Below are 15,948 nucleotides of genomic sequence, written 5' to 3'. Positions count from 1 at the left end.
CTATTCCAACCCCCTGCAAAGCAAGAATCTTTTGATCAATGTGGGGCTCAGACCCATGCCCCTGAGATTAAGAGTCTCATGCTGTACTGACGGAGCTATGATCAAATATTGTCAGTTTTTATGTATAAAGTGCTTTTCATAATGTCGAGTACATCACCGGCCCTGGGATTCCTGATAAATTTCAGGAGTTTCAATCAAGTTTCCCAAATTTCCCAAATAAATTGAAGCTGAAGCCTAAAATGACAGAGGAATTATGTGTCCCGTGTTCTCATGTCCAGTAAGTGGCAAGACAGCCTGTTCTGGATGGGGCTGCACTCCCTTGGAAGGAGCAGGTCCACAGCTTGGGGGTCCGCTTGGATTCAACACTGCTACTAGAAGCTCAGGTGGCTAGGAGTGCCTTTTCCCACCTCTGGCTGGCCCACCAACTACGGCCCCTTCTGAACAGTACTCCATGCTCTGGTTATTTGCAGATTGGATTGCTGCAATGCAATCTATGTGGAGCAGCCCTTGAAGATGACTCAAAAACTTAAATGTCTCCAAAACGCAGTGGTCAGATTACTGGCTGGGGTTCCATTTAGATCTCACACAACCTCTATTTTAGTACAGCTGCGTTGAATGCCAGTTTGTTTCTAGGAGCAATTCAAGGTGCTCGTGTTAAAAGCCCAAAACACCCCAAATATCTGAAAGACTGCTTCATATCAAGAGACTGGCAGGAGTTGGAGGATGAAGGGGTCGGGGGGGAGGGGATGTGCAGGCAGAGGAATGGGAGAGTGAGGAGGAGGATTTGGGGAAATAGTCCAGTGAGTTGTGGGGTTCCATGGCACCAGTGAGAAGGAGCCTTCCCCGGTGCCAGCAGTATCTCTGAGGCAGTTGCCGGCGGAGTTGGAAGAACTAGATCAGGAGCCAGGGGCAGGCCAACAAGTGCGAGGTACAACAGGACTTTCAGTTTCTCTCCTCCCCTCTAGTCCCCCATATACTGTACCCTCAAAATCTGCTCCAGGGGGGTCTCTCAACCTTCTGGATCAGATTTTGGGGTCACCTAAGGGGTTACTGAGGAAGAAAGGAAAAAGAAGCCTTGTTGCACTAGTGGATGCCCAGTTTTGCAACATTCAATCTTGACCTAGATTTCTAGCTCTCACAGCTGAAAAGGCACAGTAAATAAATAGCCTTTGATCTAACACTAACCAGAACAAAAGAGAAATCCAAATATATAGTTATAATTGTACTAGCACTTGTTTTCCATAGCAATTGCATTTTGGGGATTTTAATTTTATAGTACATAATTTCAAATTTGGGACTTGGTTCTGTAGTACTGAACAAGTTTTACAGCAACCCACAAGCACCATTTTTTTTATTTTAAGTCTTGTGGCTTAAGAAAGATGCATACAAAGACCATCTCTGAATGCCTATCAGTTTATAGTCTGTGCAAAGAATGCCTTACAGTGCAATCCTATAAACATCTAGGTCCAACTGAGTTCAATGGGACAAAGTTCCAGGAAAGTGGAAACAGGACTGCAGCCTTAATTACAGAAGGACTTGTGATGTTCTGCAGACAAAAGTTACTCAAAACCTTTACAATATCCATTAAAAAATATTATACCTACTTATGCTAACAGTTTGTGGCACACTGATGGTCTGGAAAGGGATATGAGGAAAGATAAATGAACCAACTCCTTTTTACTTTACAAAGGTTCCCCTGCCTCCAGGGGTTATTCTTGCAAAGTACTAGTTCTGCCCTAGGTACCACAAGCTTTTATTCTCTCTTTTTCTTTCTCCACTGAACTCCTATATGAAAAAGCTTAAAAACTGCAAGTTATATTTGGGCACTAGATTCATATGCTATAGGTTTCATTACCCTCAGACATACAGTTCTCTAAATGCACAGGGGAGCCCTGCATAATCCTTTACACAATAAGATTGTAAATTATTTCCTTTCTGTAAACCAGCAGGAAACTTTTATATTAAATGCGCTCCATTCTCCTTCTGTAAACCATATTGGGCATATTTTAAAAACCAAATATTGCCAAACCTGTTTCTTCAAAGTCCAAATCAATTTTCTAAGGTTGAATAGCAAAAAAAAAATATGTTTTCCTATTTCTGTCAATAGTGAAACAAGTTAAACAGTTTTACAGTCCTATGTCCACATCAGGGACTGGAGAGGGAGAAAACAAAACTTTTTAAATGCATAAAGAGAATAATATTTTAGTTGTATACAATGAGATCCAAGTAGACTTAGTAAAAGGAACATAGGAAAGGAGGGAGAAGGAAAGCATTCTGCACAACCATTGGCATTATTTAACAACTTTTTGATTTAACTTTAAATTTGTATTTGAAAAACTACTTGGGGTGGAATTCAACATGATGCTCTTCCAATCATTCCGTCTGTGCAAGCATTTCAGCTTGCCAGTCAGAATGAATTCCTCCCCTTGTCCTCCCCCCATTTGTTGTTCCATGGGTTCTCCTGATCCACTCAGAGCCAATTAAGGGGGGGGGGAAGAACCATTGCTCAAGCAGAAGTCTTTGTTCAGGGCTTATAGAATCATAGAATTGCAGAGCTGGAAGGGATCCCAAGGGCCATCTAGTCCAACCCCCTACAATGCAAGAACCTCAACTGGATCCATCCAACTTCTGCTTAAAAATCTCCAATAAAGGAGAGTCCGCCACCTCTCATGGGAGTCTGTTCCACTGTTGAACAGCTCTTACTGTTAGAAATTTCTACGATATTTAGCTGGAATCTCCCTTCTTGTAACTTGAAGCCATTGGTTTGGCTCCTAGTTTCCGGTGCAGGAGAAAACAAGCTTGCTCCATCCTTCTGTTGACAGATGGTGAATCTTACCCTTTCTATCTCTTTAATTCTGTGATGAGTTATGTACTGCAAAATTTGTTAGAGTGTTCACCAGATTTTTAGTTATTTTGAAACAGATTTCCAACCTGAACTCGGGTCTTATATTGAATGCTAAAATCAATGGGAAATGCATCAAATACTTTTATTCTAAGATTCAGCAGGCATAGAATCGGCAGGCATAGTACAATGAAAAAGAATGTCAGTGAAAGGGTTTTAAAGTTAATATAGAAACCAGCAGTTAGATTAGTACACATAATCACAGCCTGTTTGATAAAAATGATTATATATCAATTAATAGCAGGAAGCAAGCTCTGCTGAACTCAGAAGGGTTTACTTTCAAGTAAAGTTCAGGAGCAAGCTAGTCTCAGGTTTTGAGAAAGCTGAATATAGACTAGAATGGCTAACTAAGTGCAAATTTACCTGGCGTCATGATGAGGATTAGAGGAAGTGGCAGCAGCAGACCCACCACGTAACACTGGCCTAGGGCAAGTTTTGTAGATAGGAGACACAAGACAGAAGAAGAAAACAGGAAAGACAGAGAAAAGAAGCAGAATAAAAAACCAGAGACAAAAATTGTTAAATATTTTTCTTCTGTTATACTGAAATACTACAAATATAAACCCTGGTTATGTTTTCAATATATTCTGTTTTATAAATACTATTATCAATGTGCGAAGGGAACTTAACTATTTGCTTGTTGCTTTTCCAGATACAAAATCTGTGAAGAAATGTTGGAACGCTTACACATTATTTGTTTATTAAAATACTGATCTACTATTCTCTCATATAAAATAATTAGGTGGTGTACAACAAAATACACAAAAACATAAAATACCATGTAAAATCATCATAAAAATGACTGGCTCACTTTGGAAAGTTTAAACAACTGACAAGGCCTGTAGATATATAAAGTCCTTCAAGAGACACCTGGAAATTAGCAGCAAGGACACTACCAAATCACTGCTGGAAGAGTATTCCACAGCATGCCACTGCTCACAAGGCTTCTGAACATGGGATGCAATGCTTCTCCACGTGATCTCAGTAACAGAGCTGGAATATAAGAGCTCATGCTGTCCTTACAGTATTCTTGACTGAAGCTGTTCAGGGCTTTAAGAACCCTGAAGGTGATGCAGTAGCATACAAGTAGCCCATGCAGGTATTTTACGTGATTATATAGTTTTTAAACTATATAGATCATTTTCACCCATCTAAAGTATGGTCAAGGTACAATCATGTTAGAAGTTAAACTGAAGTTTTCCATGCAACAATTCAGTGTGCATAACCACAAATAAAGATTTGTCAAAAGGGGCCTAAAGCAACCATAAATCATAATAGAACACTGTGGCTGTTTATTTCACAGTTGCTAGGGTCTAAAATTATTTTTCCCAATTTAATAACTTTTTTTAATAAAAAAAATGCTATATTATGTAAGACTATTGGGCGATACCTAAAGTTGTGTGATGAACATCTATTCAAGCAACAAAACTGCCACTTCCTCTTTTCTCCCTGCTCTGTTCTTAACAGTTTTAAAGCCTACACATTTCCCCTGAAAACTGGATTAAGACTATTTTGAGTTAAAAAACTGTTTTCCTAAAAGAAAGATATCAATGAGGAAGAATCTGCACAATAAATTATAATCATGCACCATATTTATTTTTGTGCACTTCCTACTACTTAGGGACTAGTTTCTCAACAGGATAATCCACTGAGTCCATATAGGTTATCTTGCATTCCTATTCTATGGCCTCAAACAATCTGAGTTCCGCAGTGTGTTGTTTCAAATTGTGATAATCTACAACTATTAACTTAACAGCATGTACATTTACTTTCCAGCTCATAGAGAAACATTATTTTGCGCAATAACTAACAGTCCTTGGTTTTAGATACTTACAGCCTGATCTGCTGAATATGTACAGTAGTCTTAAAATAAGTCACATTTTGTTCAATGGGACTCACATTTTTAAAAATATACTCTGGGGGCAGAATGGCTGCAGTTTATTTTTATGTGTGTTGTTCACACAGTTTATGTTTATAGAGTTGTATAATTTTGCTTTGTGTCAGAGACGGAGTGTTTCTATAATTTGTATAGACAAAATGACTGGAACTCAGAAAAAATGTAGGAGGAAGGAAAACAACTGTAACAACAAGGGTACAGTAACTTACTGCCCTGAGTTGAGAGCTGACCCATGGAAAAGGTTATTTCTGCAATCACCACAATTTCTACTTAATTCCCCTGTACCGTCTATGTTTTCCCAAAGAAACTTGTCATCTCTATTTCTCTACAATCACGAGGGATGAAAAAAATGTTCCCACAATGAGAGAATAAACAAAAAATCCTGTTCACAACTCACTTGAATACTTTTTAAATTGGCACTCAAGAAGCCATAAATACCCATGTTCTGTTGGAAATGACAAGACCAGGGGTACAAATTGCTGTTAAAACAGAAGAATCCTGTTACGTACCTGACTTTTTTTAGACCACAGCTACTGATCAACTAAAGGTTTTGCACTTCCAGTAAAAACCAAATACAATAACTGTATACATCATATATCAACAGTGTGCTGCTATATGAACGAGACCAGAGTTCGTTCTTCTTAAGTTGGAACTGCACATTGTAAGAAATTGTGGCCAGTTAAGAGCTTCTCTCAAACTCTCTGCATAACATGAGGGAGGCACAGTCCACCCTGTGTCTCAATTCCCTATACTGAGTGTTACCAAGTGTCTACCAGCCACAGCCAGATGTGGAAAAGAAAGGTGGAGTACAGAGAAACACAAGGTAATGACATCAGAACATGGGTAAGTTGTAGTGGATTATACTCAACATAGGTGGAAAAATAGATGACAGTCCATTACCAGGTTTAATATTTTATAGACTTAGGGAGATTCTAAATATGCATGACCATTTGCTTGCCAACTGCAACCTCTAATCATTACTATGCATGTGTAAATGGCCATAATGGTTTAGAAATCAAGAGACTGGGGATAGGTTTCAGTGAAAGGACTTTCACTTGGACAATGGGGCTTTCCCCCCTCCCCCTGAAATTAGCTCTGGGGAGGTCAGGAGAGCCCCCAGAACAGTACTCAGGGAGAGGAAAGTGGGGTCATGCTATCTGGCAAGCTGCAATGCTTGCACAAATAGAATGACTGGAAGTGTGCAACATTGAATTCCACCCTAAAGTTCCATATCATACTATCATCTCTCACATAGTACTCTTCACAGAGATTTTTTTTTTTAAACCCACCCCAGAAGCACTGGTCAGCAATAGTTATTGACTGGCTGCTAATATATGAGAAGAAGCATAATTAAAGCAACCAAAAAAAGTTTAACTGGAGATGCTAGGACAGGGGTCAGCAAACTTTTTCAGCAGGGGGCCGATCCACTGTCCCTCAGACCTTGTGGGAGGCTGGACTATATTTTTTTTTGGGGGGGGGGAATGAACAAATTCCTATGCCCCACAAATAACCCAGAGATGCATTTTAAATAAAAGGACACATTCTACTCATGTAAAAACACGCTGATTCCTGGACCGTCCAAGGGCCGGATTTAGAAGGTGATTAGGCTGGATCCAGCCCCCGGGCCTTAGTTTGCCTTACCCATGTGCTAGGAGCTGAACCAGAAATCTTTGGTATGTGAAAGCTACACTCTACAACCAAGCTATGACCAAATTTTATCTTGAAATGACGTATTGACTGAATGATATTGTTCTGCATTAACAAACTAATGACCACAACCTCATAGCAAATAGGAATGCTTCAAGTAGCACATTCAAATATGACTTTAAGCCCCTATGCAGCTGTTCCAATTTGTCCCAGGTTAATATATGCTTTAACTGACTTGACGTTTCATGTTCAAAATTCAGTATTTATTCCCTAAAGAAAATAAGGCATAGAAAGAAAATAATCACTAGCCGTCTACTAGATGGCTACTTCTGCTTGGTTTTAGTTTTTCTATACCTGCCTTTAAAATGCCATATATATCCTTCTGTGATCACAATTCTTTGCAAACATACTCAAACGTTCCATTGTATTCCATGGGCTTATTAAGGACTGCAGCCTTAATGTAGCAATTTCTAATATTAGAAAATATACATTCAGCAACAAACTATCAGGTTTGGACTTCTTTGCTTACAAAATGAAATTTTAATGAGTTCTCTCCAACCATGTGTGTTCAAGTGCCCCCCAGCAGACTCCCAATTTGCCCCAGAGGGTTAGAAGATCACCCAGAGCATTTGGGAGGCATGTGGGGGAGAGCAGAAGGGAGGAGGACCGGAAGCTGAATTTCATTGCTGCAGTGGAAGTATGCTTGTAAGACTCCAGATTTCACACTTTAGTTTAGTGGTTTAACAAAAAAAATTGGCTATAAATATTTAATTTTAAGTGCTCGTGATAACTAGGAACATAGGAAACTGCCTTATGCAACTCAGACCATTGGTCAATCTAGTGCAGTACTACACTGGCTGGCAGTAGATCTCCCAGGCTTCAGACAAGGGTCTCTCCCAGTCCTGCTGGAAGATACTGAATATTGAACGTGGAACCTTCTGTATGCAGATGCTTTACCAACTGAGCCAAGAAACCACCACCATGATGCTCACTTTAGGTATTAAATGGGAGTCAGATTTTACAAAATATGCAATGGGTTGGATTCAGGTTCAGTCATGCACGGACTGAAACCAAGGAAACTTACGTTAATCATGACTAAGAATGACTAAGTCTGGACCCAAACCAATACATAGAACCTAAGATGTATTAAAGGGGTCCTCTCTTGTGCTACAGCCTGTAAAACATAAAACACCCATAAGCTTCAGGTAGTATACTTTTTTGTAATTTCTCAACCACTAAAATAGAGAATTCTTAAAAATGAGAGATAATCTGACCCCTTTTCATTATCCAAGCTAAGGTAGAGAAATAATAGGCAACATGAATAGGAATAGTTCAGTCCAGTGAGTACTTTTTCACTAACTCTTGGGCATATTTACTGATGTCCCTATGATAACATACTTGTTTGTAACTTAAGTATCCAGGTTATAAAATGTTTTTCATGCACAGCACCTTGCTCACATGGGATAGTATGAACCATACCAAGTTAACTCTAAAGTGTTGGTATTTACCAAGGCATTCCCATATTGGGAATGAGGGAGTGGGATGGGGCAGGGAATTGAAGAACAGAGAAGAGTTACTTTACCATAGTATTATTAGCAATGATAAATTCTCAACATTTCAATTCATTATAGTATAACATGGTATAGTTATGCAAAATTGGTAGGAAGAGGAACCAGAAAAATATTTTGAAAGAGAAAACCAAAACAGAACTAAAACCAGAAGCTTTAGGAAGAAGAACAAAGCCAAAACTCAATCACTGAAATAAGTATTGTACTTACACTTAAAGAAAACATACCTTTTAAGCAGTGAGAATATGCTACCAAGGCCAATAAAAGAAAGAGTATAGTGTGAAATGTTTTTTTAAAAAAGACAGTATTTTGCAGCCATGCAAGTGATGCATTTTCCAAATTTCACATTCATACATGCAGGTTAGAAAAGTTTCATCTGACAAAAAGGTGTATTGAGTACTGAAGAAAAAGAGGATGTTATCCTAGATTTTGAAAATGAACATTGGCAACAACTGCATTGAGAGTTTCCAATAACACTCCGGTTCTTACTATTAATATACCAAATGAAGAAAAAACCTGCTCAAATAGTTTAAAAAATTTTAGAACTCCCAGATGGGATAAAAGTGAAAGCTTTTGTCCCCCCCCCCCAATAAAAATGAAAATAAGTATATTAAAACTTTCTATTTAAATTTGGGAAAGCTATGTATGCATATCTTTCTGGTGTATTCCAAATTACTGTTTTACTTTGTGTAAGTTTTTTCACTTGCAAGATTTTTAAAGCAGAAAAGCAGGGCACAAATATTAAATAAAAAACAAACAAAATTCCTCCTGACAGTGAACAGCCCAATTATTAGTCTTTTAAGGCAGTAGGTTTAGGTTTGGTTCCTCCAACCACCCTTGGTTTCAAGATTAGTACAAAGACTTGAAGGAGGAAGGGATTTAAGACTTTGCTTCCCCACTAAAAGCTCCTTTGAACTGGCCTTGGAAGAAACTGCAAACTGAGGATTCTGCAGTTATCTGAACCCCAACCTAGGCCCTTCACATGGTAAAAAAAAGTTATGTCAAAGGAGGTGAACCTTTCATTTGCACAGGTGTCCTCAGCACCCCCCGCACCTCCAAGAGGATCACAGGGTCTATGGCTGCTAAACAAAGAATTTTATTTGGGTAATATTCTCTAGTATGGCTAAGATTCTCAAAAGCCAACACAAAAATCTTCCACTAGCAGAATGTGACAGAGGAGCAGACTTCTGATCTATAGTCTGATAAGACAGTTACATAAACAAGAGAGGGTCCAGACACAACTGGGTTAAAAATTTTATTTATAACAAAATAACACTTCTTTTGGTGTGAAAAGGAAACAAAAAATGAATAAATACCTGGCTCATATGTAAGGAGGTCTTACGACTTAAATTGTATAAAAATAATATTTGCACACCCACCTCCAATTAACTGGTGGACTGACAACAAACAAAGACTCTGGATTTTTTTGAGAGAGTCTCTCCTCCATGCAGCAGATCTTAAGAGCAGATTTTTTTCCAGTTTCTGTCCAGAGCTACTATATGACTTGCCTTTCAATGTAGGTTTTTCTTATCACAATAATCAGAGCAATTGCAGATAGGACTCAGCTGAGATGAATGTCAATAATAGCATTTTCATCTAGATCCCTCTCAATATTAGTGGACCTTGAATTTTTAGTTTATTAAGGCCATTTTGGGATTTGTGTATTAAACATTTCAAACTCTCAGTTGCGTTCAAAAAGAACAAAAACTCTCCCACTGAAAGCAAGAGGATTTAAACAATCAACTTTGTCTAGAGTATGCAGCTATGTTTGTAGCACCTTGTTGCCCTTCTGTTCTTGGATTTCCAATGAAAGTGAGACTGACGTTTTAAGTCACTGTTCAGTTGTTTCACTCTTGACCAAAGAAATAAGACAACTAAGCTCCATGAAATGTGAAGTTTGGAAATGTCATTCGCAAATAGCAAAAGCAAAAAAAAAAAAGAGTTAATTTTATTTCATGTAATTTAAGCAAATCAAAACCAATTAACTAGGAAATGAAAGGGAAGTAAAAAGCAGTAAACTGGGCAGAATCAGTGATGGCCAATCACCTGCGATTTTCATCCAGCACATCCAAGACTTGCTGGTAAGCCCTACGGGTAGAAGACTGGATAAGCGACAATATGCCCCGAGCAGAGTAAAGATTAGATCCATCTTCAGAGAACATTTGGGGTGGACAGACACGAACCTGTTGAGGTGATGGTGTCACACTGTTTGTGCAAGTGTAGCAAATGAAGAGAGAAACACTAATGTCAGGTTTCAGATAGGAAAAAAAAATCATCCATCAACCAACCCTTTTTGAAAAATTAAAGCTGACCCCCATTATTTTTTCTTCTTCCTTCCCCATCAACAGATTAAAAACCACATCAAGGAAATGTTAGTGGGTATCTTGTGAACTGACTCTTGGAACCCTTTATATGAGGCAAAATATCAAGGATAATGGCTTTGATTCATTGTGATCAAAGAATACTAAAAACCAGAGGCATGATAATAAGCAGGTCTGTATTAAAAACACAGGACACAACAGCACTCTTTAGCAGATAGTAAAGACAGATTTGGATTCACTGTATGCCAGAATCATACAATGCAGATCACAGCCTCAAATATATCCAAGTTACTCAGAGACTGGAGGAGAGTATGTTGAAAACATTCTGAAAAACAGAAGCCTATATAAAACAAGAGTGACATAAACATACGAGTTTGATTGATTGATTTTTTTTTTTTTGCAAATACAGGGCTATGTGAAAAACATGCAAATATAGGACTACAAAATAAACATGCAAGATAGCAAAAACACTGGTGAAGGCTTCTTATATCCCAAATATTCCAATAAGCAAAAATTTATTTTAGCACTTATCCTGAAAGCAAGAGGCTGAGGATTAACCAAAAAAATTGCATCAAAAGCACTCATTGCCTATAAGACAAATGAAAGTGCAATTCAGCACCATCTATATAAATGGGAATTTTGCAATTCACTTCAACAGGATATTGATTAAACTTTTATTTTTCAAAGGTCAATTCTGAGAGAGCTATTGATCCCAACAAGATTTCAGAAAACTACGCATATGAATAGGCAAAAGTACTAAGCAAAATCTTCAAAGCTTGTAGTATTGACCTTTTTTGTTTTTGTTTAAAAAGAAACATGTCTCCCTTTCCACATTTCAGACTGTTCTTTAATTTTGAGGTTTAACTACATTAATCAAGATTTTACCATTTAGTCTGAACTCTGCCTTACTAAGAGCAGGAAGAGAAGCATTACGGGTATAGCATTTTAAGTCCTTCTGAATAATCAGTTCATGACACAATCTGGGTACAAGCCAACAAGCACTTTGGTTTCAAGCAAAATTTTAAATAATTATTTTGAAATGAACCTGATGAACTAAGAGGGAATCCATCAAGGGATTGAAAGGCAGTCATGCCTATCCTCTGTTTAAAAGCAAAACAATTATATATAAAATACAATTTTAAAAAATCCTTATTAAATGTTAGAAAAATACAGAGCTTGTGGAAAGAGAAAAGAAAATGCAGCACTGATAACCTGGAAATAAAACGTTTGGGCCTCAAAAACAAACAAACCATACACATGTAGTGTCCCCATATAATTGTCTGCCAAGCCTGCTATACAGTGCGTATATATTATATAGAAATAGCTCTGATGAATACACTCAATGCACCTTTAAAAATGACTATATATAGGTTATATATTGTAATTATATCCTCACACATAACCCTATATTCTCACAGGGAGGCTATGTCTGTTGTGCTTGAAATGGACAATTATTACTTATGTTTTACACAACCAACAAGTAAGAAAGGCTATTCTCACAATCCTGAATGTATTTAAATAAAACGAAACCTCAAAGAGTTTTCAGTGGAACTTGCTTTCAAGGAAGTCTCATTAGAACTGCAAACCTCTTGTACCTTGTTACTTCAGCAACAGTAAAATGCAGATTTTTGGATATGAAGTTCTGCAAGTAAATCAAAAACAACTATTCTAGCAAACACAAGGCTACAAATTAATATTGTTCTATGATCCTGGTGTTTTACTAACTAACTAACTAACTAACTAACTAACTAACTAACTAAATAAATAAATAAATAAATAAAATGAGAGAACAGGTCCCTGTCTCAGCAAGCTTACTACCTAAAATGGAACATTGGGTCTCTTACTGTGAATAGGACCTCAGGTTGATAAGTGAGTCAGCCATGAAACGTGATTTGTCCAAAATACGGCCATGTGACTAACTGATTTAACTGGCTTCAGCTTCTGAGAACCTAGACAAACAAAATATGACTAGGGAATCAGGATGTCATACTGAACCTGACACAGAGAAGAGGGGGATTTGCTGTGATTAACGTGAGTGGCCTGGGATGCAGAGCGTTGTCATGAATGGCTCACTTACCCACTTGAGAAGAAATATACCTAACAATATATTTTTCAGCTAATATAAGCTGAAATTTGTTTTATTCTTTGCTATCTACCAAAAAACCAACTACAGTGGTACCTCTGGATTCGAACGGGATCCATTCCGGAGCCCCGTTTGCATCCTGAAGCGAACGCAACCCGCATCCGTGCGTGAGCGGGTCGCGATTCGCCGCTTCCACGCATGATGTCATTTTGAGCGTCTGCACATGCGCAAGAGGTGAAACCTGGAAGTAATGCGCTTTGTTACTTCTGGGTCGCTGAGGAGCGCAACCCAAAAATACTCATCCTGAAGCTACTTCAACCCGACGTATGACTGTATGGTGGTCAAGACCTGCTGGGACTGATTCTATGACTGAAGAGAAAATCCTCTACACCAGAGATTTTCAACCTTTTTGAGTCCACGGCTCCCTTAACCAACTACATTCTTTCTGTGGCACCCCTATGGGGCTCAGAAGCCCATTTATGTCACCCCTTGCCTGCAGAACTGGCACCCTCTCACCCTTTTTCGAACACCTTCCCCTGTGGAGTGTTCCCTCAGCCTCCTCTCCTCTCTCCTTGGGAGTTCTCTGGACTGCTGCTGCTGCGGTCCCTGGTATTTGACCTGTCCTGCCCCAAAGAGAGGTGCCTCTCAGAGCCTGCAGAGCCTATAGCCAGGGCTGCTGCAATAAAACAGCTGTGCAAGCCTACATTGAAAGACCTACGTTGGCTCCCAGTATGTTCCCGAGCACAATTTAAAGTGCTGGTGCTGAGCTTTAAAGCCCTAAACGGCCTTGGTCCAGTATGTCGGAAGGAGCATCTCCACCCCCGTCGTTCTACCCGGACACTGAGGTCCAGCACCGAGGGCCTTCTGGCGGTTCCCTCACTGCGAGAAGCTAAGTTACAGGGAACCAGGCAGAGGGCCTTCTCGGTAGTGGCACCCTCCCTGTGGAACACCCTCCCACCAGATGTCAAAGAGAACAACAACTACCAGACTTTTGACATCTGAAGGCACCCTGTTTAGGGAAGCTTTTAATGTTTGATGTATTACAGTATTTTAATATTTTTTTGGAAGCCGGCCAGAGTGGCTGGGGAAGCCCAGCCAGATGGGTGGGGTATAAATAATAAATTATTATTATTATTATTATTATTATTATTATTATTATTATTATTATATTATATTATATTATTATTATTTGGGAAGCAGAGACATGAGAGGGCATCAGAGGAGGAAGGGAAGGAGACAGAGGCCAATGTTGCCCAAGGGCACCTCTGACCATCATTCAAGGCACCCCAGGGTGCCACAGCACGCTGGTTGAAAACCACTGCTCTAAACCTTACCAGGAGAAGAACTAATTGAATTCAATGGAACTTCCTCAGAATGTATAGGATTTGACTACAAGTAGGTTCGTTGAAAGAAAAAAACCTGTCTGATTCATCCACCATCTGCTCATGAAACTACATCTACTGCTTTTATCGCCACAAAAACTGTCTTCAGGGACACTGTGCAAGGCTAGTTGTGTATATAATGTCTGAGAAAATGTGGTGCTAAAAACCGAAGTCAAAGCTAAGATACACTCAAAAAGCTATACAACAGACTTATTTAATAATCAAACCATCACTTCATTCAGTTCAGTATTGTCTACACCTGGAAGCATCTGTCCAGGATTTGAGACTGGAATATTTCCTAACACTACCTTGAGAGGATAGGAGCTGAAATGGGACCTTCTGCATGCAAAGAATGCACTCTGGTGAGCTTTCCCCAGGTTGTGTGGTAAGATGTATATTAGGGATCAAACTCTTATTTACAAATTTGGGGATGAAACTATTTACAAAATGGCAAAGGGGAAATAACAGACAACATTCATAATGACATCACGAGTAATATAAACCCATAAATAATTGTGGGAAATTCAGGAACATGTACAAAATCATATTCAGCTTAAAATCTGACAACAGTTTCTCATTAGCTATGATATGCAGTCACTTCCTCTAGCAAGTTCAAGCAAGTTCAAGCAAGAAGCTTCAAGACTAGCACAAGAAGGGTTTATTAAAAAATTTATGTCTCTCCCCTTCCTTTATTCCCTGTATCAAGTTAGTGATCTAAGAAGCCTCAGCTTTTAACTATCAATAGGGAGAGACAGAGGAACAATAACTTAAAGAAGGCAAACTTCCCTACAGTATTTCTACAACTAATAATATTGCTTATACCAGTGCTTTTTTTCCAAAAAAAAAATGTTTAGAGGTACTCTCATTTTCCTACTCATACTGAAATACTGCCCCCTCAATGAGGCCAAACTTAGATTCACAAAATGTTTAGGTTTATGCGTACCCCCAGGAAAAAACCACACTGGCTAAGCCACTTATGTAGAAAGAATATATTTGCAAATAGAAGTTATGCATTGTCATATTTTTCCAACCTGATTATGATACCTATCTGGCCTCTGGGGCCACCTGATATCCTTGCACTGGCCTAAAATTTGCATGCATAAAATCCAAAGTGCATAGGTAGGTCTGAACAGTGCAGTCAATCCACAAACCAACCACATGGTTCAGCTGATATGTGTTGGATTTTGCACACACATATTTCTACTACGCTCATGTAGGATTAGTATGCCAGAAACATGCAACCTTGTCCTCTCCACCAACCACTGTTTATCCCTAAAATTTGTACTCAAATTTTATAGTTAAAAACTAAGCAAAAATATGCTCCCAAATTCATTACAATACTGAAAAATTTTCATATTCCGTTAATTTGTGTCTTAATTACAGGTGGAACCAAACATACAGAATATTTTAAAAATATCAAATCAGACAATGTAGACAAGTCTCTTAGATGGCAATGCATTAAGTACACACTTGACATATTTAAAAGTGAATGGTTATAATTAGTGGTCAAGCTTACATTTCATCTTTAGCTGTGAAGGGTGACTGGTACCTTGGCATTTTAACTCTCAGGACAGTTTCAAGACTGTGACTCCACTAATCACAGTTGTTAATATCTTAAAGAGGGAGCAACTTTCTAAATAATTGGAAGGTCATTAAGGCAATCATCATTACTGGTTATCACTTCTTGTGCCTAGTTATTACTAGTCCTCAAAAGCATTTGAGAATCTGTGTATGCTCAAAAGGTTATCAGGAAAGCCACTACATACAGTTGTATGGCAAGTGCAGAAATGACAACATATATTGTTCCAAGAAGGCAGATGAGGAAAAGGAACCAAGCCAATTCCTCTTCTAGACATGGTAAGGTTTGGCACAGAATTTTCTCATTGTTGCAACAAACATACTAGAATGTCATGTCACAGTTCCTATGCTAGAATGTGGAAGCTACCCTGTGCAATTGCACTTGCCATGCATGGCCACAGTTCCAACTACTAACATGCATATGCACCCTCCAAAATAAAGAAAAATGTGTTTGCGAAAATGCTGCACAACAGCACTTGAAAGGATAACTATTTATACACTGTTAGCTTCTTTGGCCACAATTTCTTTTTTTGTGGAAAAACAGGAAACAAATTGAAAATGAAAACTGGA

The 15,948-nt window shown here is 38.6% G+C and overlaps 1 protein-coding gene across 7 annotated transcripts in view; it reads right to left on the bottom strand.

Annotated features, from left to right (window-relative positions):
* The window catches only part of MFF (mitochondrial fission factor), a 28,553-nt gene that overhangs the window by 4,644 nt on the left and 7,961 nt on the right, over window positions 1-15,948 (bottom strand). For 4 of the 7 annotated variants that reach the window (XM_079978508.1, XM_079978509.1, XM_079978507.1 and 1 more), the window contains 2 exons: window positions 10,061-10,219; window positions 3,266-3,325 (listed from right to left, as the gene is read on the bottom strand). The exons of 1 other annotated variant lie outside the window; for it this stretch is intronic. In XM_079978508.1, the coding sequence (XP_079834634.1) occupies window positions 3,266-3,325; window positions 10,061-10,219 (219 nt within the window). The remainder of the gene's footprint in view (window positions 1-3,265; window positions 3,326-10,060; window positions 10,220-15,948) is intronic. 2 more of the 7 variants (XM_079978511.1, XM_079978512.1) reach the window with 2 other exon arrangements.

Source organism: Podarcis cretensis (assembly GCF_951804945.1).
Source record: "Podarcis cretensis genome assembly, chromosome: 5".
NCBI lineage: Eukaryota > Metazoa > Chordata > Lepidosauria > Squamata > Lacertidae > Podarcis > Podarcis cretensis.
This window is presented reverse-complemented; position numbering and strand designations above follow the sequence as displayed.